Genomic DNA, 26,276 nt, shown 5'->3' with positions numbered 1-26,276 from the left:
TCCAAATACATAATTTTAAGTTAGAGTAAATGCAAATAACTATTTTAATAGTTTTTCAGAATAGAAAAGGAAATGTCTACAAGGGAAAAAATGTATATAAAAATTAGTGCAAACAGCATCTAGTTTCTTTCCTTCTAAACAATCCTATATACTTCAAAGTTGCAATGTAAAAGTTACTAGGCACTAACCAAGAGAGATATCACTGAGTGGCTACATGGCTGCCTCTTGCAAGAAACCTACTGGTAGTGAGTTATCTCTGTAGGCAAACAAAAATTAACTATATTCAGAAAGCTTCCTTATTTGGTGGCAATGTGTTTTGGGGTTTTTTGTTTTGGTTTGGTTTTAATTTAGGAGCAGAGGGAAATGTAGCCTCTAATATGCTCCTCCATTGGAATAACTTCTAGGTGAAGTAAAAGCTGAGACTCAGAACTGCCCATAAGCCCTAGAACCCCCAGTGGCAGGTTAAAGACTGTAGCTGTAAAGCATTTCACCATTCAAATTAAAAGAGGAACCTTTTAAAAAGAAATAAGGTAGATTTTCAGGGGTGTTAAGTACATAAAAATGTTAACAAACAGAGAAATTAATGAGCATATATTGGGTATCTATTAGCTATATACTATAAAGCCACTCATAAAAAAACAACCCCTCCAACTCAAAATATACTTGCTGTTGAAAATGAGATTGAAAAGGTAAAAAAGAAGTGATCAGTGGAGAACATTTTAAATTATAGCAGTCTGACTCTAGGAAGAATTTGTCAAATATGGGCTTACCTTTACTGGGTGTTGATTTTCTCACAGAAGCTACATGGTCTTCAGAGATAGCAAGCCGCCTTAGCACATCAGCCAGTGCTGCTTTTAGCACAGTGATTTCATCTTCTTGTTGCTGTACTCTCAGCTCCAGGGCCGAAAGACGGTCCTGGACATCAGACGTGCTCGCAGCTGAGATGCTGTCATCTGTACAGTGGGAAAGCAGAGTAGAAAGAGGCATGTAACTGTTTTATTCTAAACCAAAAGCTGCAGAAAGAAGCATGTATAGCGTGAGCATGTCTGTCACATCATTTTGAAATACTGAAGACTTTCAAACAAATAAAGAATGGGTATTATGTTAAACGTATCAATGCCTCAAAACAGAAATGTTATAATCATTAGCTAAGACACAAGGCTTCAGTAGCATGGCCCTATTACAATCAGAAGAGGCAACGTGCTTTCTGTTGAAACAGTATAGAAAGAAAAACATGCTTACCAGTAGAAGGAAGACTGAAATTAAGCTTATTTAAATAGCCAACTGAATTAACAAAAAAGGTATAAAACTGTGGTAAAATTTTGCAATATGTTCTTTTGGAACTGATGAGGAATTTTAACTATGATCCTTAATATTAAAGCAAGCTGTAAAGTTAAAAAAAAAATCCACAGTTGAACGTACAAGTAATGCTAGCCATGACCTAATTGCATTAAGTGGCAATCTCAATTTAAGTGGTCTAAATCAGAGTTCTTAACTTCAAAGTCCTTCTCTAACTTTTTTCACATAATCACCCTGTATGTGCCAAAAAAACATATGACATTACAGCATTTGGCTTGAAGCGAATAGAAAATAAATACGCTACCAAAAGGTTCCAAAAATCTGTTTGGCCACACAGAAATAGATTAGCATTGAAGGCATAATCCAGACAAATCTATTCTTCAGTGGTAAAAAGGAAATGACAGCTTCTGCATACTCTTTGCCTTTGACAGTTCTTTGCATTATTTCTGCCAAGCCAAAATAACACGTAAGAGATTTTTGTATTTGGCTGTTCCAATAAATCAAAGGCCAACCACCAAAAAAAAAAAAACCAAAAAAAAAACCAAACACCCCCCCCCCAAAAAAACCTCACAACACAAACATAAAAGAATATGTTGCTCAATCACAAGGTACACTAAATTCCTTATCCAACCTGATCTACGCTTACTAAAAATTCAGGAAGGAACTTCTAATACAGGTTATGAAATTTACCTGTATTATACAAACAGATAGTGTAAGTCCATACTCTATGAAATATATACAAACAGCAAATGTACACGTAAGTGTAAAAAGCTGACATTATTACTATGATTATACACAATCTAAATTTTAGTTCACCAATCTTAAGTAGACATACCAAGGGAGAAAAAAGTTAATACAAGCCATAATCCTAAAACTCAATTTTTCACTAAAAAAAGCCTTAATCTTTGAAATATTTGCATAGGGAACTTTTAAAATAAATGTAAGCAAAAGAAACACTGAGCCAATCCCCTCCAATTAATTAAATATGAAAGAGATTAAGAGTTTAATGCCAACTTCCATTCAGTTAAAACACGACACTCACTAATATAGGCCAAAAATTGACCCAACCAAAAATCACAAAAATACTTTCACAACACTAACAAAATTCCTACAAGGAATTAGTAAAACAGGCTAATAATAGTAGTGAAATATATTCACATTATTAAGCTGAAACAGTTAAGACTACATTGATAAAACAAATCCTACAAAACGAACTAAATCAATAGGCAAAACTGTCAATATTTGGTTAAACCAAAAGCAGATGTGTATCACTTCATGGTTAATACTGTATTCATTCAGACTAATAAATAAGAACTGCAGGAAAATTAATAAGGCATGTAATCACATTGAGATCCAGAGACAACAGATCAAAACAACTCTGAACAAAATGACTTTAATATCACCAGCCAGAACTGTAGCTCCTATATGCAGAAAAGTTCTTTTAACAACTCTACAGCCCAGCATATCCAATGCCCTCTCAATAGCACTTTACAAATCCAGAGCAGTGACAGCTACCTCGGGTTGAGAAGCACTTTGTAAGATTCTTTTATTAAAACCTGCATTTTCAAAACATAAAAACCCATCTCTTTTAAGGACCTAGGAGGAGAAGTTCCTCCAAGCACACGTACCTATGCATCATATAAAAAGGAACTAAGATAAATTTACATTAATTCATGAAGAAAAGCTTTTACTTTAGGGAAGTAACTGGACTTGAAGAAGTACCATATAATTCATACTTTTGCTGTTCTTACAATATTAGCTTTTAAACATATGCAGTGGAACAGTCAAAATGAACACAGCAGAAAACAATGACAACTATTTTCAAAATATTATGATCTTTGTAACTCATCTTACACTGGACAACAGTCTAAACAGAAGAGAGAAGTTTGAAATTTCCTTAAAAAAGAAAAGAAAAAGAAAAAATAAAAGGAAAGCTTAATTTTTCCCTTTCTTGTCTGTCAAATCCTTCAATTAATAAGCTATTAAAAGGTCTTATAATGGATAAATTGTGGATAAATTCCCACGCTGTATAAATATACAGCGGATCACTATAAAACATGTGTAAGGGGAGTAACTAGCTATGTCAAATCATCATTTTAGAAGCCAGACATTACTATGTTCCCTGTGTGGAGTCCAAATAATAGTAATTACCAAACCAGGAAAGGCTCCACTGTTGATGGGTCTCTCTCATGAGCACAGATGCAAGTGCTCTGCCTGATGTGGGCAGCTTTTTTCCCACCGACTGTTAACATTGACTAGACTGCTTCTGCTGAACCCCAGGACCCCAAAAAAAGGGACATATTCGATGGTTCCTGCAGCTACCAAAGCCACAGCTATGTCACTAATTAGAAATTTCAAATGAGAACAGGAGAGCAAATCTTTCTGCCCTGTAAGGGTGAGCTGCAATGCTTTGACCTCCTCAACACATCAAATGAGACCGTGTTCTTCTGTGACCTGTGCTGTGGAGGCTTAATGCCTAGAAATGGCACAGAGAGGCAGAAGGACCCTCAAAACTCAACTTCATCCCAATATCTTGTCAGAGGTTGCAGCTGTATAAATGGTAGGAAACCAAGAAGATTAAGCCATTTAGCCAATTCAAAAATAGGCAGTCATGGGATGTGTGTGTACAATGGGAGAAAAGATGTTTCAAACCATCAGCAGCTACTCTGCATTGCAGAGAGGGCACATGAGACACAGCAACTGATATAAGTTGGATAGCAAGAAGATCACTATGAACTCAAGAATATTTTGGTTGATCAAAGAACATAGTAGCACTGGGAGAAGACATTTTATTGTTATCACTCCACAGAAGCAGCATCTGTTTCAAGTGATGACAATCATATATTACCCTGGCAACTATTAGAGAATTAAAATGAATGATTCCCAACCCAAATACCTCATCCTTGACAGCAAAAATACAACTGAACTCCAACATGCCCTTCTTGGCAGTGTCTTGAAAAGTAAATCAACAAGGGATTACTGTAAAAGAAGATGCCTTGAAAGTAAACACAACTGCAATCCTTGAGATCATTTTGACAAATCTGCACAATGCAGAACTATACCTTTTTTTTTTTTTAATAGTAGTTTTCAAAATCTCTTTCAGATTTAATCTTCCATTAAAAATACATTCTTATAATCTAAGGAACTACTTCAAAAAGAGTTTAAATAAAAAGTTTCCTTCAAGAGCATGCCCTTCCACCTTCAGAGAGGAAAGAGCTCTTATGCAAGTACAAAGTCAGTCACTTGCGAAGCAGAAGTCCATCTCCTCCCTTCCTCTTCTGCCACTCCTAAACATCTGGCCTTTCCTTTGTGCTGCCTCAGAAATCTATCCAGGCCTTCCATGAGCCACTCAATTTACTAAACCAGAGGGAGACTGACTGATTGATTCATTGATTTAAACAGGGAAACCAGTTACAGGAATATAGCAAGACATTTTTAAGTGCAGCTGACTATTGACTCATTCACTTAATTAATTTTAAAGAGACCTGTTTAGTTATCTGGTTATTTTTATTATAACCAAATAGCATCATTTCTGATGTGTTAGTCACATTTCCCAAGCTGTTCATGACCTATGCCTTCAGGAGAGCCATTGGGAACAAGATCCACTGTGAAAAATGCACCATCTGCAGTGCTCGCTGGTAGCAGTGAGGAGACACCCACATAGATGTGGATCTAAGGTCCTTCAATCATAAAAACTGGTTTAAGATAAGAGTACAGGTACTCCAGTGACATCAAAAACATGCTAAGTGAAAATATACTGTACTGTAACTTTCAAAATAAGATGTCTTGTTATTTTATCATAGCTTACTAGTTTGATTTTTATTTTTAGCCATTAAAACATCAACTCTTCCCCTGCTTTTGGAGTAAGCAGGGATGTACATGGAATGCTTGCATTCAGTATTCATGAGACATCTGGATGACCCTAAAAATTAGGGTTCATTTTTCATAGCCAATGAACAGCATTAAATAGACACTGCATAGGACTCCTCACAGTCACACACATCAAACCATTCCCAGCAGATTGAACAAAGCAGTAGCTCAAATTGCCCCTTAGATTTTGGCCAGGAACTTCAAAAGGGGTATCCAGTACATAGAGATGGTACTCAACAAACCTCCCAACCCACATATCACTCCTCTCCTTACACATTGCCAACCAGGCACGTGAGGATAACAGCATTTGAAAAGTATCACCCTTCATCACTCACTGCTTAGGAGAAAATTGAGCTGGCTGCATTAAAAAAAAAAAAAGTATCTTACTACTGAACAATCTATTCTGGAGGCCCCTCAACAACTCCAGCGTATCCATTATCACTTCTCTGAGTCAATTCCTCCCAGCCCTGACTAAACATAAGTAAGGGCTTCATTTTAGATATAAGCAACATTTCAGAAAAACAAATTCTACAAACTCCAGCACATGGAAATTTAAACCACAGGGTGGAAAATCCTACATTTTATCCAATGAAGCCACACAAACCACAGATATTTTTAAATCCCTGCTTGCCAAGGCACCCACAGAGTTCTCTATGTTTTCCCCAAAGTGGTACAAGTCTTATTACAGATATCCAACAAATTACTTGGACTGGTATAAAGGTCTGGCTCTCAATTTCAGGAGGTAATTGGTCCTAAAGAACCCTTTCTCACTAGGAGTATGATTTGCCCATGTGTGCAGGAAGGTATGTATTTACACAACTTGTAATTTTTATTCTGAAAAGCCATGAATAACTTGACTCTGGATGAAGCCTGTATTTCCAGGGAGATAACTGACAAATTTGTTTTTCCTACCATGTTAAGTGAAATAAAATTCTCTACAGTTTTCTGCAGCCTACTTAAGACTAGGTTATGAAAAGGTGCTTATAAAAGATCAGGAATTCTGTATCATAATTCTAATACATACATCTAGAAAAAACAAAAAACAAAAACAAACAAAAAAACCCAAACAAACAAAACAAAAAACCCAAAAAATAACAACAACAAAAAAAAAAACCCACAAAACAACAACAACAAAAAACAACCAAAACCAAAAAAACAGAGTTAGACTCTACACTTTTGCCCACAGTATCTCCCTTACCTCCTCCAAATGCCAGCACACACAAATTATCTCAATTTTGTAAAGGACGTGAGTCAGGGAAGAAGCATGAGAATGGGAATTAAAACACATAACACAAACATTGAAGATTAAAAAAGCTTTTCCCCCTCTTCCCCAAATGATAGTATATTAACTTCTCATGTGTCCCTAGATGATAGATCTGGTGGCATGGAGTGGGAAGTTGTCCCCAAGTTGTCCTTTCTTGCAAATGCAAGACTCTGGCCTTTAACACTCCGGATTACTCCAGATATTTTTTACTTCCTTTCCTACTTTTCCATTATCTTTGCTTGGCATCACAATTTTTCCTTTCAAAATTAAAAACAATGCACTGCTTGATCTCACATTAATTAGTGAAGACAAAGGTAAAAGCTCTTTCTGTACTTTCCTGTAGAACAATAATGCAGATGCTTTGAGATGGGTACACCTAAGTCACTGTCTGCAGACAGTGGTCCCCAACTCACAGCTCTCAAATATGCAGCATGCTAGTACTTCCAACACTAGCTAAGTCTTCTATTTTTCTCTTCCACAGACATTTTGTCTGGTTTTCAGGAAGAACACAAGTTGTTACACACCACTCACTTGCTCAGGGTTGATGCTGCATGAGAACCATCATGTTGAGAAAACTGCACTCCTTGTGCAGCTCATTAGATTTAATGTTTCGTAGTCCTATCTTATTTTAGTCCCCTACATGCTAGTTAATTAAAAAAGATGTATTACTCTCCACTGGCCTTTCACAAGCCACTTTAAACACAACTCCACAGTAAGCAGTATGTTTATTTGCACAGATCTTACTGCAGAATCAGACCATAAAACGAGAGTGCAACATCTAGAGGATAGTGCCTTAAACATCAAAAGTGATCATCCCATTGACTAATCTGCATTTTTAATCATAAGCCATATAAAAAGATTGCTTATTGTTCACTTCAAAATATAACAGTGCAATCCACTATGTTAACTGATGGATACAGAACTTGGCCATAAAACAAACCAACAACAAAAAACCCAAACCTGCACTCAAGTCTCAAAATCTAGACTGTGCCTAAAAACCTCAGTCAAAACCCTGAAAGGAATATGCTGTGAAGACTTTATGCATGACTTGAATAAACGTAAACCACGTCATCTGGAATAGATCAATACAGGTCTGTATATATCTGTATATAGATAATCAGACACCCCAAAACTCAGTTTAAAAAAAAAAAAAAAAAAAGCCATGAACTACACATTTAAATCACAGATGCACTGCATTAAATTTTAAAAGATATATTAACTACACTGGACAAAGTTTCCTTAGGACTTTTCAATCAAACACAACATATATACTTTACACAACTGCAACGTTTTGCCTGTAGATGATCCATGAGAAGATCTTACCCTAGCACAGGAACATTCTGCAATGCAATAGTCAGTACTGATCTTTGTTGTTTGTGAATTGCTTTATGGTTTATTTAAAACAAGTTCATGCCTGTGAGCCTACTACTGCACCACTACATTATAGAGACCACCACCTGCCTTTTCAGGCAATCTCACTTTAAAGGGTTGGTCTGACATGTAAGATGATCTAACACTTCATTGCTAGTAATTAGTAATTCTGCTTGCATATGCTAAACAGATTCGTGCACCAAGGCTTTCAGATCTTTTTTTTTTTTTTCTGACATGAAAAATAAAGGGAAGGAGAAAGATTAAAAGATGATACAAAAACATCCTGAAAAAAATAACTTCATAATAACCACAAATTACAGCCGTTATGACAAAAATATTTTTATGATAATCCTGCGCATCTGCTGCTGTAAACACTCGGATTATTTTAAATACAGATAATCCAGAAATATATCAGCATGAGATTCACAGGGCACAACTCCACCCATTGTTGTATCTGACCAACGTATGAGTGTTCAGCTTGCCTGAGTTTCCAGTAACTGTATTATTTATTGGGCACACAAGTTTTAAGAAGAAACAGATCAGACTTTATACATGCTGATAGTAGTTTTGATACGTAGATCAGGAAAACAAAAGAAAGCCAACACTTATATACACTTCTCATATTTGACATGGATATCCATATAATTACTTGACGAAGGAGGTAATTGTGCTGGCTCTCTCATGTATCCTTCCCTAACTGCATACTTTGTACCAGCTCCACCTTCATTAAGATGCACCTCAACAGTAAGACCATTCATGGGATTTTTACCACCCACTACTTAAAAAGCCTTGTGGTTTTTAAGTATTTTTCTTCCCCTAGCATTGCCTAGCTCTTGATACTCCTGATACTGTTCTGAAGCTCAGGACTCCTCTACCCTTGGCCTTCAACCAGCAGGACAGGTCTGTACCTTCCAAAATGACGTTTCTACCAAACAGATGAGTGACCTCTACACGCCATAGATGGAATTCATGGTGGCTACAGGCACCTGCTTGGGATCTCCCTTACAATTTGCTCAGCAGCAATTCCACTCACCCCAAGCTCTTTTTGATATCTGATGCCACCCTATTTTCATGTCACAGTAAGAAAACAAGGGGCAGAGAGCATCTTTTCTAACACATATGCTTGGAATTTCACATAGCAACCAGAGACAGCTGCGACAAACTGCTCTATTGTAAGTTACACATGCATTAAAAATAACACTTTAGCACACATGTATTAGTATTCCTTTGTCAAAAGTATTTCATGCTGTGCTTTAAGTGTTAGAACATTCCCATGATAAAACGCTAATCTAAAAGTTACAAATTAATAACTCTGCCAAGCATGAAACTACACAGGCTAAAGATTCCAGCGCTTGGAGCTCCTCTCCCCTATCCTTCCTTATACCCAAACTGATCTAGTTACAATTTTCTAAGAAAACCACTTTTCACACGCTGAAGAGGGACCGCATCTCTGAGGCCCTCTTCTTCACCAGGGGCCCTGCCGCTGCCCACCGCCCCAGGGAGATGCCCAGCGGGCTCGGGCTCTGCCGGAGGAAGGCAAAGCCAGGAGCTGCCTGGGGCTCCAGGGCGGCCCGAGCAGGACAGTGAGCGCAGGACAGCATCCCTCCCGCACTCCCGAGGCCACACAGGGGAAGAACCTGCATGTTCTGCCTAACCTGAAACATGGGACATCAGCGTGGAGAAGTGCTGAGCTCTGGCAGGAGCCTCACACCAGCAGCAATCAGGCCTTTGAAGCATACAGGACTGCCCTACCTGTGCACTTTGACAATCAAGTTTTCCAAGTTTCAAATTGGGCAATTTCTTAATTGGAAAATTGGGTAATTAGCAGATGCTTTTGACCTTAATCTCTATTTAACTTCACTTTCTATCTGTTAAATGTAAGCATCCTCCCACACACATAAAGGTTAATAAATGCTTATGGGCTACTGAGGCACTACCAAAAATGCTGAAGCAAAGTCAGTGTTGAAATTCATGCATTTCTTTGAAAAGGAAGACTAAGAACCTTGACATAAAAATAACAGGGAGCCAAGCAAAGAAAATTAAGGCAACTCACAACACTGAGCAACTGCTTTTTAGGCAGAATCACCTCTTCCAAGTACTGACTGAGTTGGGGTAGACTACAATCAAGTAATTAAAGGCTGTGTCTTAATACCTGTATGATCCAGAAGATTAAATATAGGCTTGAAGGACTACCCCAATTCTGGCTTTTATGTTCAGTCTTTGACTCACAACACTTCAGCCATATTTCATTACTGCAGAAATCTACAAAAGACAGCAGCATTAATTGTCTCTGAACTGCTTAACACAGTGAATGATAATAACCACATTCAGGCTCAGACAAAAGTACCACTATCCAAAACACCACAAAGTCCAGCAAATGTTGTAAAGAGTTCACAGAGAAACAGGGGATCATCTGAAACACACTGGTTTTCCTGGTGTATTTTGCAAACTCACGCAGACATGCATCCACCAGTTACCTGGTAGACAAGTTGGTGTGAAAGCTGGTAAATGGAGGGGGGGGGGGGGGGGGGGGGAAGAGGAGCAGAACCAGTAATCCACCTTTCTCTGAACCCCTCCTTTCCTCACCCAGGAGCCACTTATTTTATCACTGCTTTTGTCAGTGATGGTGCTAATTCCTCTCAGATAAGTGTCTGTATATTTAGGGTGTCTTTTTTTTTTTTTTTTTAGAATTTAAGCCCCAATTCATACAGGTTACCTCTGATTTTCCAAGCTGTATTTCCAAAATGTATTTACAATATATTTTTTCCAGAAACATGCAAATAAAATCCAGTTTGAAAACCAGTCAAACTTTAGATTACAACACAGGGCAAGTCCAACACTCCCTATCACTGCAGTGCATATCCTCTGCTGCAAAACATTTGAATTCACTAGTATAAACATACTTTTAATCTGAAATTTACGGAAACCTGCCAACATCTTAAATATTTATTGCTTATTCAAGCAACACACTAATCTGAGTTTTTGTTTGTGGTGTGCTTTTAACAAGTACATTTTTGCCCTGGAGGAAAGCTCTTTCTACTCCTTAAGCTCGCTATACTCTTGTCAATTCCAGTGTATAATTTCAGCAGCAAAACAGAAAAGAACTGAAATCATTAAGTGAGATAACATCAGGCAAAACAACAAACCCTCTTCTTTTATGGATACAATTTATTTTGTACTATGGAATGTTTATTTGCAAAATTTTACTCATCTCAAATCCTAAAACACAAATTAATAATCTCCAGCTTCTGTTATCTCGCAATCAAGTTAGACATTATGTCTGTAAATAAAAGTGTTGGAACATTTCTGAAATTTGTTGTATGGGCTGCTTCATTGTGCTGCTCTTTTTTCCTTCCCCCAGGACTTAACTAATTTGTAACATCAAAAATACCACTGTACAAACTAAGTTTCTTTGATCTCATTCTGTGCTATTCTAAGGCACTCTATCATAAATGCCACTATGCAAAACTCCATCAAGTCAGGAAAAATCTAGGCCTGGCCTGTTTTATTAATTTCCTTTCCCCAAAAATATGTTTTTGTCCATACTGCCCACTTATGAATCTGGGCTGTGCAGATTGGGCAGCTGTCAGCAGTTGCTTGTGTTTCACAGGCAACAGGATGTTATCTTGTAGATTTAGTATTATGTTTACACAAAAAAAATAGTCTTCTATTGGATTGATGGAAATGCATATGAAATATCAGTATTAGGGTACTGACATGTTAAAGAGATGCACTTCTTGATATTGATATTAAATACAGAGCACAGCAACTGCTGTTCACACTTGTCTTCATCTTCCTTCATGCTTAAGGGGAAGCTGCCCAAGCCTGTCCTTTGCAGTGTCATCCCAGGCTTAAAATTCAGCCTTAAAATGCAGACACCCCTGGCTATCAGCACTCTCTCAAATTCACAGCAAACTTCTCATGGGTGCCAGGGCAGTGGGGCAGTATGTCATGCTCTTCCCATGGGCCTGAGCCCTGCACCCCCTTCCCAGGGAGGCTGGCGGCTCTTCACAGGCCACCAACCCACCACAATTTGCTTCCATGGAGCTGGCATCCCCCAGGCACTTGAAGTTCCCTCTCCCAAAACAATCCTCTCCCTCATGAGGGGAAGCCTTCCCTTTTGTCTCTGCTGGGAAGAGCAGGATCTAGTGGGTTTTTGTGCTCAGCAGAAATGTGCTTACACCAAAGGGGAGAGGCACCAGGGCTGGTGTACACAGCTGGGTATTTGGTGGCTCTTATCTTTCCATGTCAAAGGACACAGTGATTTCAGATAAAGGTAAAACCTGTTTGGAAAGAGACTTCGCAACTCACTGCCTTGTCTTAGTTTTCTGATATTTCAGGTAAAACAATTCTTTCCCTTATTCACAGCTCTATGTGACCACTGCATTATTACTTCTCAATACCAGATCTCATTCAGTAAAATGCCAACTTTCTCTCCGACAAGCTACAGTGACCTTGAAAAATTATTGTCCTCCCTGTCATTTTCTTATCCAAAAGCTAAAGATGACAATACACTCCCTCCCTTGTAAAAAATAAGCTCTATTAGGAAACAAGCCCTCTGGAGGAGTATTAATTCCAGTGTTAAGTTTTCTCCCGTGACCACCCACCAGGGCTGAGGCGCTGCCGAGCCAGGCCAGGGCAACCGGCTGTGCTTCCATGCCTGTCGTGCTCCATCCCCAGCAGAAGGCACCCCTTACCCCAGCTCTGTGCTGAAAATGTTATGCTCGCTGTTGCAGCAGGGGATACCATCTCGCTGTCATTAAACCTCTCCTGTATCTTGTAGGCAAGAACGGACATAAGGTTTGCTTTTGATATTTTTAAAAGTCCATTTTTTCTTGGGAGTGAGAGACTAAATCTCTCTCATTACCAGCTAGATCCAAGATGACACTTCCAACTGCAGCAGTCAAAATCCCACTTTGTTTACCTCCACCAAGATGCCTCCCCGACTTCTGCAACTACTTGCAGCTTTGGTACTAGAGGAACACCTCTACAACCGCTAATGCTTACTCCAGGTGGAACCAAATCAACAGCAGTTTCGGGGTTTCTCTGGCATAGAAAAGAACTAAAAAGTTGCCATATGGACTAGTCACAGTACAGACGCTGCTAAGCTATCTGCTTAGTTTCAAGGATAAAGCACAAGCTGCATGACTCCCACACAGCCAACCTGTAAGGTGGTATCTGCAATTATGCATCACACATTAGTCACAATCTCCATTTCAGTTACTACAGAGGAGCAAGTATTGAGAAACAGAGGGAATATTTGCACATTGTCTGTCACAGAAAACATTTCAGACCAGACAGCAAGCAGAAATACACCAAGGTAGGTAAATCAACAGCCATCCTCAAAAAGGGGAACTGATCATAAATACAGCTAAAAAACTGACTAGTTCTTTAGTTAAGCTCCTTCTGTTTTAGTATGTTAGCAAGTAAACAGCCCCAGTGAAGCTTTGAAGTTAACACCTATAAACAACATGTGGGTGGAAAGCATTGCTCACACCTTTCCTGCCGCTGTGGCTGCTGCTGCCTGACAGGAGACTGACAGCCCGGTCATCATCAGTCCTGCCATTCTGCAACATGCTGTGTTTGGACAGCTGTGGAACTATTTAATAGAAACATTTAATATTAATGTCTATTATTTCACAAAAAAATATACTCTTTTAAACAATTTAGACTGTAGATCTACCATCCAGTGTTAGCACATTCTCCTCAGCATGGACACTATCAACAGTAGGTTTCAACAAATGCTATACAAGCACATGAGGTTTTAATTCGCAAAGAGGAAGAACTCTTGAACAGCATGACAGACTCCTATGTATGTGACTACACATATATTTTAAAAAGCTATAGTAAGGCTGCTTCCACAGAAATTAATACATAAACGCTAAACCAGTTTCACTGATAATTTCAGTTGCTAATCCTGGCACTATTATGCCTAAAATGGAAAACTCCACTGGAAAGGGAGGAATTAGGTCTCATCTTTATTTAGGCTAAGCCACAAAGCAGGTTTCAGAATCAATTGACCTACAAGCAAACACACAGAGAAACAGCGTTATGTGATACTACAACTGCCCAAAGAAAAATCAATCACTGAACAGAACATTTTGGATGACATTGGCAGGCTATGACCTTCTAAAATTTCACCTTGAGCATATTTTATGTAGTCCTACACAAAACTGAAGTTGCTAATGATAGATCATATGAAACCACCATGAATGCGTGCACGGAATTTGCCTGCACAGGAAAAACATATGTCTTTTCACAGGGATACCTTTTCCTTCCTTCTCAAAGGACCCTGTAGGAAAACAGACATTTTTCTCATGCAGAATGTTTTCCAAATTTTGTAAACTCAAAAGGGACCAGATTTATATCAAAGTTGCTTAAATACATCACATTTTGTATCATAAACAGATTACTTCTCTGTTCTTTCCACAGATGGAGCCTCTGAAGTGAAAGAAACCATCAGGTTTCTTTTCCCACTATTTGCTACAAAGCAACAGTTTTTAGGTAAAGACAACATCCCTACAAATAGCAAGAGAGGTAGGACTAATCATGGATGTGTCTGGTATTAGAAATGCTCAAGTGCTACAAATACTTGACAGGGAAACAAGAATTAAATCTGGTTGGGACTAAGTAACATCCATGTCACAAACCAGACACAAGCTGCGTTTTTTCCCATTTTTTTCCTTCTTCCTCCAAATCAAGGCATTAATTAATCAAGAACTGGCATCAATCAGAGCCTCCTCAGAAAGAGGAATCTTTATGTGCCAAAATATGCAAGTTCAAAAAATGCAGGAACATTTTTCTGCAAACGTACACCAGCACCGATGCACCCAGACAGCCTCTACGCTGCCGCTCAGCCTGCCACTGCCACGCCGGCCATCGCTCCCTCGCACACCTACCTCAAAGCCTTCAGTACACTGGGGATCACTTCCAGCTTTTTATAACAGATCAGGAACAGCAATGCTAGGTAAGGCCTGCCTGCAACCCACAAAAAGAAACTTTATAGTTTCATACTGACATACTTCAAATTAATGAAGTGAAAAATATACTGGGAAGGGCTATATATTGTAGGTCTCCAGTGTTTGCAATTCAGTTCTCCCTTTCAAAATCCTGGAGATTTGTATAATTTTGTTTGATAGCAGGTGGGGGAACAGACGGATGACAACGGACAGGACACACGGACATGGGGGATGGGTGACACACAATCTAAAGCCAAAAAAATAATATTCTGAAAGTAGCTATCATCCTAAACCACAGAATTACCTAGTTTATTCCTTTAATGCTTATGTTTTAAGATTAATTCTATGTACACCTATTAAGCATTAGCTACACTAATTCAGTTATTTATACATATAAAAGAAACATACAGAACATGCTATTTCTGCATAATACTGCCAGCCAAAATAACAAGAACCTTCAAACATGAAAAGGATCCCCCACAACACAACAGAATACATCAATAAGAACAAAATTGGTTTATATATTTTCAGCATCTTCTAACCTTTCTAATAATCTTATTTTACAAATTTTACTTTATTTTTAGCATTAGCAGGAAAGAATTCAAAGTGAGCTAGTATGAGCATGTTCTGTGGGCTATGACCTGGGGTACAGCCACATGAACTACGAGGCAGTGAGACCAAGAGGGAGTTAACAGCATCACAGCTTTCATGTAGCAACTACTCAAGAGCACACTCTTACTCAAGACCACATGCCAGGTTGTTTAACCTATTAATCCACATTTACTAACCTACTGTGTCAATATGCTGTAAGTTTCCATGTTCACTTAGCCTTTCTGCAATTCATGTGCAAGCCCACACTCTAGGTGTGACCATCCTTTGTGACCCGCAGCTTGCACAGCAAAAAGTCCTCGTACAAGTGCGCTACATGAAACGCAGCCTGTACGCCTCCGAGGGCTGGGGACGACCTCCTGGCGTCAACCCGCAGGCGGAGAGGACAAGCGACCCTGCCCCAGCAGCATCACTGCTCTGGTGAGGAGGGAGCAGAGCCAGGAACATGGCTTTGCCCCCACCCAGCTCCTGCCAAACCCCAGCCAGACAGCCCCCAGGGCCACTCTACCACCACCCGTGTAATGCCACTCCGAAACAGAAATTGCACATGATCAGCACGAGCCACTCTGGAATCAGAAGACACTTCCAGCTCGGATTTTCTTCCCCTTTATCATCTGAGAAAACCAACCCTCAAAAAAACCTTATTGCTTGAGACATCGTGCCACTTAAGCCATGGAGAGAACTGGTAAAAGCAACAGTGGCAGCAGCATGCAAAAACCTGAAGGACCAACTCAATCAGCTTCTCGTGGAAGGAAACACTCCCTTTGATGCGTTTCATAGGTATCAGAAATCTGGCTGTAGGTATTCTCATGGTTTTAAATGCTTCTGAAGAGCACCACAGACAAACAAGGGCAAACCCAACAAATTCATGTATTTTTAGAGCATATGAAGAACAAAAAAGGTGCTGGGAGAGAAGAGCAATGGCAGAAGACATGGCACCTAAATTCTATCTGGTTTTATGATACAGCAGAGCATCTTCTCATCACACAATAAACAACTGTGACTAATGATCATTGTTTCTGGTCATTCCTTCTTCTTCCCTGCTCACAGGGCAATATCTGCATGGCCAGCAGTTTTTCTGCGTTTCTTTGCAAGTTCTGCTCTCAGAGCCGCTGTCTCACTGCAGAAGGAGTACATTGAAGCAGCACTTTCGTTCTCCGTGCTGCAAAAGGGAGGTATCCAATGCTGCTGCTTTCCTGATTAATTTACTTATCTGTGTGAAGCAGGGGTGTGATGTAGCATTCACAAAAACACTTTCTTAGGGTTCTTAATCTGGGCATTAATCAAAATTTGAGAGCAAAGACTCAGTGCTGAGAAAGCATGTGCAGTCTGAACCTTTTTATCTGACCTTTAATGACAAGTTTGCTGCATCAACTGCACCTTCGATATTTCACCAACTTCCGCAACTTCGAGCATGGTTTGCAGTTACTTCACCTTGCAATTACTTTCTGCAACTGCTAAGAAAATGCTAACCGTTACCCTGCACAGTCATCATTATCTTCTCAACCCCCTTTTGATGACTAATAATATTCCTAGAACTGTTAGAAGCAAGATAGAGACCTGAACAGGCAAAGCAGAAGAAACATTACCAAAAAATGTAACCGCATTTTTAAAAGGTAACTATCAAGTTAAAGAAATTAGACTTTTCCACTGAGTCAGGGTATTAACATTCTAATCAGTGGGAGATGAAAACCCCTACAGACCTTTACAATATTTGCAATTTTATGTCTTATCTACATAGCACTGCTGTTACAGTGCAAGACTGTAACACATGCTATAGAGTAATAATGCAGTTATTTACCAAAGTATGTACTAGATATACTTTTTTTTGTTTCTCAGTCAACGCATACATAGAAAGATTTTTTAATGGGCTGTGTACATGCAAACAATTACAGCACATCTACAGTTGGCTATATGCAGACTCAAAAAACTGTGTCTGACGTGACAGAGGGATCCCCACGGCTCTGTGCGATGCCACTGCACTAGCCTGTACTGTTCATGGCTGGGTCCGACTGGGCACGTCCCTTCCCTCGGTTACCTGGAAAAGGAGGTAGTATCTGAAGAGGAAATAGCATTTGGACAATAAATTTCATGTAATGAAGCCTGGAAACAGCTAGCCTATCTAGCTTACAGCTTCATTAAGCACAGGCTCAGCTAACTCATGAAGCAAGTAACTCTGCTTAGTCCAATTATGCTTATAATTACTCAGTATAACCACTCAATAAAAGCTTCATTTAACTCTGCCAAATTAGTACAAGGTGGTAAATAAAACTTTATTAACCTGATAAGGAAGTAGAACTTAAAAACAAGTATGACTTATCCTGCAAATTCTAGTAGACTTACAGCTGCAAAAGAGGCAGCAATGGTATTTTCACAAGCTATAATGAGATGGGATTTCACCCCTAGACGTAAGACAAGGACCCTAGCTGAAGATGTCAGACTGATGTGGAAAATTATGCCAGTAAAGAGCAGCAGCTGTCAAAATTTCCTTCTCCAAAGTACGGAATAATAAGCAAAGAAACATGCAAAAGGAGAGTAATATCCCACCCATCCCTACATTCAGAAAGCCCCATTTCCAGGCACTTAAGCTCTTCTATTATAAGCATGAATGTCCACGTCTAGAAAAATGCAACCCTTTGCATTCACTTCTTGGTGACTACTGTTCCTCCTGGCAGGACCAGTTTGCCCTTCTGTTGGAGGATCAATAGGAAACAGAATTTTCCCAAAATACAGCCTAAAGCATTTGAAGAAGCCCCAGTTCTTGTGGAATAGCTGGGTTGCATTTCATTATGTCTAGAAAATAAAATACTCTGCCGCCTTCACCCAGGAAACACTGTGGTTCTTTAAGTGTGCTACTATCAAATACGTTTTTTTCTGGAAAACAGGAAACCAAGTTCAGAGAAACATCACATTTCTATCCCAGGACTGCAAACAATATCATCTTCATACAGCTTTTAATTCCTTAAACCTCCTCACTAATATAACTTCCCGACAGAAAAACTGCTTACATGAGTCTGGGGCCACTCAGCAAGCCTGACCCTCATCCCCCAGCACAAAGGGCTGCTCACTGAATACTGCATATGGACCCGCAGCAGCACTCACAGTAAGTCAAAAGCTTTCCCGGCTCTTGCCAGCTGGAATTCCTGTACTAGGTAAGCCAGCATAGGTTTGTAAGGCACGCTCATGGGAATTCTCTCCTCCTTCATAATAGTGTATCAATTGAAGGGAGGAGCGCTTGCTCCGCGTCTGATACTCTGGGGAGATGGAATCAGTAATGTGGACTGATTATATTATATTTATCATCATTATTACTGGCAGCACCTAGAGTAAGGCTAGCTCAAAAGTCTTCAATGCAATTACAGCAAAAGTCGCCTCATTTAAAAAGCCTTCACTGCATCAACACACAAACGCTGTAGTTGTGGCAGTCCAGGACTGTAAGAAAAACATTATTTAGCGAGAGCTAATCCCCCGACATAGGCTGATCCTACCTTTATTCAACAGGTCCCCATCCAGTACCTAACCATTTTAGGTAAAATATCAAGCTGAAATTAAGACTTCTATGTCAAATTTTTCTAATTTTGCCTGAAGGCAATAGAAAGAAAAAATCCCTGTAACATCTAAATACTTAAAGCAAAGTTCCTTACGTTGGGTAGTAATTTAAAGTAAGTACTACTTCTCTGTCCCCGCTGCCAGCTTGGCAGAGGGCAAAGACTGTGCCGGCCGAGGTGCCCACTGAGGCACGGTGACAACCCCTGGGTGAGAGGCACCAAGCCCAAAGGGGACTCTGCCTCACCCCTGCGAAACCCTACAGAGTCACCACACCATCACCTCCAGCAACTAGCAAATCTTCACTGTGAAACAGCACCGACACCAACTCACTATTGGTCATTATTAAAATAAATGTATCCAAATCAGTTTAATAGTCTGGAAGCAGTAGTTTACAAATCTGGGGATGCTGGTTGTTTGTTTTTTTGGGTGTTTGGTTTTTTGGTTTTGTTTTTGTTTTTTTTTTTTTTTTTATTTATAAATACTGTTTACAATGCCAGTTGGAGGCAAATATTTAATCAAGAAGCATGCCAAACTAAAGTTTTGTTTACAGGTAAATATTTTACTTGGTCAAATGAAATTTTCTATCCTGATCTCTATCACCTAAGCTAAATTCCAGCCCAGATCTAATTTGAGAAGGTCTTCCTGAAGTGACATGTTATGACATAAACCCTTGCCTTAGCTTTAGTTATAAAAGGCTAATTAAATACAAGCAGAAAAAATAAGTCACTCTTATTGACATCAAACAAGATATTTTAAAAATCTGATTAAGCTGCCCATCAGCACTGATATCCCATATGTTAAAAGGCAGTTCTAGTTCTTCACTGAATTAGGAATTTATTTTTAGCTTTGGCAAGACATAAGCAATTGGACATAAGTACAATAATAACTGGACACAAAACAAATCACAATTAAGGGTGAAGTAGAGAAGTTCCTTTAGAAAAGCATATCGCTATAGGATACATATTTAAAAAAGCTAAGTTATTTCCCAAAACCTCAGCTGAAATACCCTACTGTTAGTACAAAGCCTTAATCTCCTTTGAATAAAGCAAGAATGAGCAAGTATTGCCAAAAAAAAAAAAAAAAAACAAAAAAAAACACAACACCAAACCACAACTTAATTCTTTCTACAGTTTAATCTCAGGCTTTTTCCCACCTATTACCACTGTAAAGTTGCTAAAAGCCCTGAAGGCAAGGAGCTCTCAAGAATAAGGTTAGAAATTTCGTATGAACAAAGCACTTGTTGATTCTCCACCATACGTTTCTTATCACTGTAAATTTATTTGCCCACCAACACACATTCCTCAGAAAACTTTATATAAAGAAACATTAGGTTTAAGAAGCAGGAATCAAGTTTTAAATGAGCAGAATACATTACACTGCTAAGAGTATCCAAAACCACATTTTCGTTTAATTACAAATGCTGTCTTTAACTATTATTCAGCAAAATCCTCAGTCTTGCATCAAGTCAAAATTATTTTCCAAGATGCAGAAAAAAATTACAGTAGAACATATGCACTGAGAAAGAACGTATTTCTGGCACCATATTCTGCTGGATTTTTAGACAAATCTCAAAGGTTAGTCCATTATGCCACATTCGCATCTGAAATTCAAGATATGCCTCAACCTGAAGTCTGAAACACTGCTATATTTTTTACAGATGATCACAGAAACTCTTGCTAAAAGTCAATAAGGTCAATGGAAATGTCTTAACATAAACATTTACTCATTAGTAACAAAGTTACAAGCAATAGCCGTAAAAATTGCTGTTCTTTTGAATTTTGTCCTGAAGATAAACAGCTAAACATTAGCCTTCCGTTCCTACAGCAAAAATTCCTTGCAAGCCTGCAAAACATTGTATAAAGTGCTCATAATTTTAAAATTTCCAATTCACCCTCTCTCTTTCCCGAGGGTTGCAACATTTTGAATGCTAAACCAAATGCTTTGAATGCTGAAGCAGATAAAGTACAGTGCATTGCTCACTTTAAGGAAGTACATTGTAGCAAGGTCATTCTTTTCTCCCACTAAATACACACAGAAATCCATGCAGTAAATACCTGCCCTCTTTTTATTATTATTACTTAAAAAAAAAAAAAAAAAAAAAAAACAAAAAAAGAAAAAACCACAAATAAACCCTCCTGTTGACCATCATAGTTTAGGCCAGAAGTCCAAGTTTTTCTATGCAAGATGCTGTATTAGTATCAAAACCTCACGGCACAAATCAGCAAACAAGAGCTGCTCAGCGACGTTTGTTTCATTCACAGTAACACACTTCTCCGCCATGTACAAGAGCAACAATACATTTTATCCCTGGTCTGATTTGTTGGTAGGGGTTATTTGTTCGGTTGGTCTTCTGAAGACTTAACTCGCATACTTAGGTTGATGCAGCTAGAATGCTTGCAAGTAATCGCCCGATTTACAGCCGAGAGAGGCTAGTTCGATAGCTGCTGTTTAAAGAAAGGACGTACGCGTTCATTTTTACGACGAGACTAGTAAAAATAAAGCGGGGGGGGGGGGGGGGAAATAAAACTTAGTTCTGAAGCGCAAACCCGCGTTCCAGAGCCGCGGGGCAGGAGGGGAGCCAGGCGCAGCGCTGGAGCTCCCAGCTCCGGACGAGCCTTTGCTGCCGCCTGCCTGAGCCCCGCGGGGGCTTCGCCTGCCCTTCTCCTTCGCACCGCGCGAACCTCGGGGGTCGAAAGGGAAAGACTTGGGCAGGCAGAGGCAGCTCTTTCCCGAGGGCTGCAAGGAGTCTCTTGCGTGCACAAAATCCTTCCCCCCTCCCGCTCCGGCGGCCGGGCGGGGACGCCGGCGGGACCCACGCTGCCGCGGCGTGCTGTCCAGCAAGTGTTAACTTCGCCACTATCCTCCTGTCATTTTCTCTGCTATCTGCACACGTTAAAAAAAAAAAAAAAAAAAAAAAAAAAAAAAAAAAACAAAAACAAAAACTTTTTTTTTTTAATTATTATTTTCTGAAGGTTTGGCTGCTCCGCGGCAGGGAGCCACCTCAGCCCTGGAGTAAGCACGCTCACCGGCTGCTAGCGAGGGCGCAGAGTTAACTTAATCACAGAGACAAGCATTTCCCCCGGCATTTACTTTACAGGCTCCCCTCGAGGGAAGGGAGCTGCTGAACGAACGGAGCTGGAGGGCGTTTCCAGAGCCCCCCCGGCAGGCGCTGCGCGCCGGCGGAGCGGGGCCGGCGGTGGTACTTTACCCGCGCAGAAGCTGGCGAGCGCCGAGGGGTCGCAGGCTGCGGCCAGGCAGGGCAGGCTGTCCTCCATTCCTCCCAGCGCCGGCCCCTCCGCCGCCCTCCCGGCCAGGCTCAGGGCGAGCCCCCGCGCCCCGGGCGGGCCGGCATGCCCCCGGGCTGGCGGCTGCCGCTCCCCGCGGCCCCGGCCAGAGGCTGGAGTGGGGCGGGCGACAAACCGCGGCGGTTGGGGCCGCGGCAGGGCGTGGCCAACTCTCCGACGTCAGCCGCGCACCCGCGCGGGCAGGGCGGGAAGGCGGCGGCCCCTCAGGCGCGGCGGCCCCTCAGGCGCGGCGGCGGGGCCCGGCCCGGCGGCGGCTCACGGGCACCCACCCGCGGCCTTGCGCCCTGCCCGCGGGAAGCGGTCGCCCCGGCAGGCCGCCATCCCCCCCCACACCTCGCCGGTTTCAGACTTGTGACGACGCGAGCGATGGAGAGCCAGCAGCGGTCGCCTTGCCCTCGCCCTGAGCATAAAGAGCCACCACCAACTGACTAATGAGAAGGGGGTTTATACTCGGCCGATTCAGATAAACCATTGTTGTTCCGAAGCGCGTTTGTGTCAGCAACACCACAGGTCTCCCGTCAGCCAAAGCACAACGTGACGTGAAAAGTTCACAGGGGGCCGTGTGTGTGCATGTTTAGTATTATAGTTGAATATTTTTCATATGACATCTTTCGAGACGAAAAAGCAATGACATCACTGGCAATATACTCCTATCCATTATATTAAAATGGAGCAAAAGATCGTGGCTTAAAAGCAGCAGCTCTGCAAAGCTGCCGTTCTGTCCGGCAGAAGCGAACTCATATTACGAATGCGTTACAATCTATTTAGCATGATCATGATTTTGTCTGCCTTGCAAGAAGCACCACAACCAGATGAGCACTAATGAATGCAACATGTGTTCATTCTTTTGGTAGCCGTGCCTGAAGCCAATTGGCAGAATGACTACAGCAAGATAGATGTCAAAACAAAATGATCTGTGATTATGTACTGCATATATTGTGCTTCTTCGCTCTATCATACTTCAAATAGTTTACTATTTTCAAGCTTTGCAAGCATATTAAATAACTATGGATTAAAGTTTTGATTTCCAGAGAACATTGGGATAGTAAAAAAAAAAAAAAAAAAGGGTGTGGGGGGGAAGTCCATGTCTCTGTTGAAAAAACGATAGTTAAGACAGCATGTAATAGGTTTTGTGTGTTTCCCCCAGAATTATCAATCTACATAACTACCTTTTTCAGCGGCTCCTGACACATTGGAGGGATCGACTTCTGCAGTGACATAAAAAAAAAAGGCAGGCAGCTGAACACAGCTCTGCAGCATGAAGCCAGCCAGATAGCTACCATGATTAATAAAAGGAAGGGAGTAAGAAACTGAATGGTGGAAGATGATAAAGGGTAAAAGACAAGGGCACAGAATTAAGGAAAAGAGCCCTAATGAAGCCATGGGCCTCACCACACAGCCACAGCACTGAGATTGACCAAGAACCCGGGATTTCAACTTGTCCCAACTACTACATTGCATCACGTTGTTAGATTAAACAATCGTTTCAAGATGAAATGCTGAGTCTTGCCTTGGGTGGGCTGGACACATGGAATTATTTAACATGCACAGACATACATTTTGGTATCCCTTCAAACTGAACATCCTTCCAAATACAACTATGAAGCCTTGAAAGAAACTGCGGGCAAAAATCCCCCATGAGGCCAAACAGACATTGTATGTGCTGGCAAAGACTGGCACTGAGAGCAGAAAGATGCTTGACTTGCCATTTTAAGTGGCCACAATGCTCCAAACTACAACAGATTACATACAACTGGCAAGAAGCATCCAGTGTAGTTCAAACTAAAAAAATTTTTTAGAATGTCTCATGCTTAAAGTAAAACACTTTGTATTTAAAACGTTAAGATCTCCTGCTGTACTAAAAGATATGAAATACTGAGATTTCCAGGTATCCATTTTTAGCTCTAAAAAGAATGGATTTCTTCAGCATTGGAAAAAAAGTTGCATTACATTAAGTATTTTAAACAGAGCTTAGTGCCTGCTGAATCAAGAGCATACCGGGTGAAGCAGAAGGAACGAAAGCAAATGTTAGAGCACCTTCAGAATGATCCTCTGAATGCTAACATTTTAAATAAGATTTCAGATGGCCCACTGTATACAGCTCACCCTGCAAATGGCAGAAGCAGTCCAAATCTACCCATTGCCTGTTCCCTGCTGGACTGAGGACTTGGATCAAAATTCCCTGACTTGCCTTTAACTCTTTCATGAAAGCTCTAACTCCTCATTAGGATTTTTACTCTTCTAGCTCTGGCCCATACCTCTCCTGCTAAGCAATCTCGTTGTCTTCAACAACTGCCTACCTCTAACCTTTTCAGGCTTCTCTTCCCTGCTGTTATTTAACATGCATGATGGGGGGACGAGGAGGTACTCTTCGTAAGTATTTTACGTAGACACAAATGATGAAACAAGTACTTAAAATATGGCACAGACCAAAATAAAATGCATTTGATGCAGACAAGTAACCCTTGCCTAGAAAAAAACCTCTGAATATTAGTGGTGCAAAGTACAATGTTACACCATGAGAAAAGCCAACCCTCTTCAATCTAATGTAATAAAGCCAATTAAAGATCAGGAACAGAGCTCTGCATATTGCACAAATACAGATTCATTTGTTGTTTGTCTGTCCCCAACATACATATATTTAGGAACATTATGTATCTGGCAAGAACAGCAGATGTCTCAAAGACCGCAGCAGCATCAGTCAGATTATGAACCTGAAAAAGGAATAATTCTAGACACGCTTCAGGTTTTCACGCACCAAAAACCACTCCAACCCACCTTTTCTTCAGAGGTGGGAGCCAATGGTTCTTCCAGCTTTTGAAGAGAGCCGTGGGAAGCCATGCACTCTCTGGAGTCATCACTTCCCTGTGAAGAGGAAGAAGCAGCGGGCCCTCTGCCCCACACCTCAAGCACTGCCTTCTGGTGACCCAGAGCCAGCGAAGGAAACCGGGGTGCCCCCGCCAAAGCCACTGCACCCCCAGCTGCACAGATTGCAGAACAGACACCTCATCCCCAGGATACCTTTAGTAATTAAAAACCAAAGAGGAAGATTATTTACTGAGTTTCCTTGGCAAGTTATCCTGCTACTAAGAAAATACCTGCAGATACATGAAATCTGGAAACGGGTTCTCACAGAACATGGGTCTCTATCTCCTTCAAATTTAGGAGAGTGTAGATCCAAGAGCTGCTGCGTGAGGCAATCACATTGTTATCTTCCCTCCAAAGGATTACTGGAAACTCCCCCTACCTCCCTTTCCTTCAGAAAACCTGCAGCTGTAACTCTACCTAAACGATATAAAGAGGTAACTGTACTGACACTGCTTTAATGACTGTCTTGCTGTTGAACTGCAAGAAGGCAGCACTAGTTAATTTTTTTTCTTCATATGTGTAAAACTAATTGTGTTTGCACTGGCAAACAATCATTCAATTATTTTGCTTTCTTCTTTCTTTAACAAAACTGCAGTAATGTTTCAGTTGGCAATTAATCTCATGGCCAAACAGTATCACCTTTCAGCAGCTGCATGCATCTCTGTTCCAGTATTACCTTTACCCCATGGAAAAGAGAGAGTAACAATGAATTCTTTAATAACTACCCAACTCCTAAAGACTTGAAGATTTTTATTCCTTCTTCCTTGGGGGGGGGGGTGGAATCCTTTCCGAAATCAACAGACTGTTTTTAAAACCATGTTTTATCTGCAATCACCTAACTAGAGCAACAGATCAAAACCATCTCATCAGATGAGGAAAAAAATACTTAAGCACAGTTTTAGAACCCATGCTTCAGTTAAGGATGCCCGCTGCAGTGCACAGAGGTCAGCAAGCTGTGAGGGACCAGGGCAGCCTTGCAGCAGCCTGTGTGCTCACTAACACCTGTGGGATGCAGCAGCCTCTGCTCGCTCCTCCTCTTCGCTGCAGGTGCTGGCACTGTGATAAAACCTACTGAAGTCCCATTCTCTGAAGCATTCACACCAGGAGTGACGGAAGAAAGGACCTTCAGCTATGATTAAGGTCACTTATAGTTGGCATATGGCAGTGCTACTGCTAAAATAA

General features: G+C 40.7%; 1 protein-coding gene across 5 annotated transcripts in view; it reads right to left on the bottom strand.

Annotated features, from left to right (window-relative positions):
- Window positions 1–26,276, bottom strand: part of EML4 (EMAP like 4) — a 166,189-nt gene that overhangs the window by 74,897 nt on the left and 65,016 nt on the right. For 2 of the 5 annotated variants that reach the window (XM_032989217.2, XM_032989218.2), the window contains exons 1-2: window positions 22,130–22,340; window positions 771–953 (exon numbers count right to left, since the gene is read on the bottom strand). In XM_032989217.2, coding sequence (XP_032845108.1) covers window positions 771–953; window positions 22,130–22,196 — 250 coding nt within the window. In that variant the 5' untranslated portion in view covers window positions 22,197–22,340. Of the gene's footprint in view, window positions 1–770; window positions 954–22,129; window positions 22,342–26,276 lie in introns of those variants that run through there. The other 3 variants (XM_032989219.2, XM_032989216.2, XM_042789489.1) reach the window with 3 other exon arrangements.

The sequence above is a fragment of the Tyto alba genome, unplaced genomic scaffold (genome assembly GCF_018691265.1).
Source record: "Tyto alba isolate M040663 unplaced genomic scaffold, T.alba_DEE_v4.0 Super-Scaffold_16, whole genome shotgun sequence".
NCBI lineage: Eukaryota > Metazoa > Chordata > Aves > Strigiformes > Tytonidae > Tyto > Tyto alba.
Note: the sequence above shows the minus strand (reverse complement) of the source record. Positions and strands in the feature narration are given on the sequence as shown.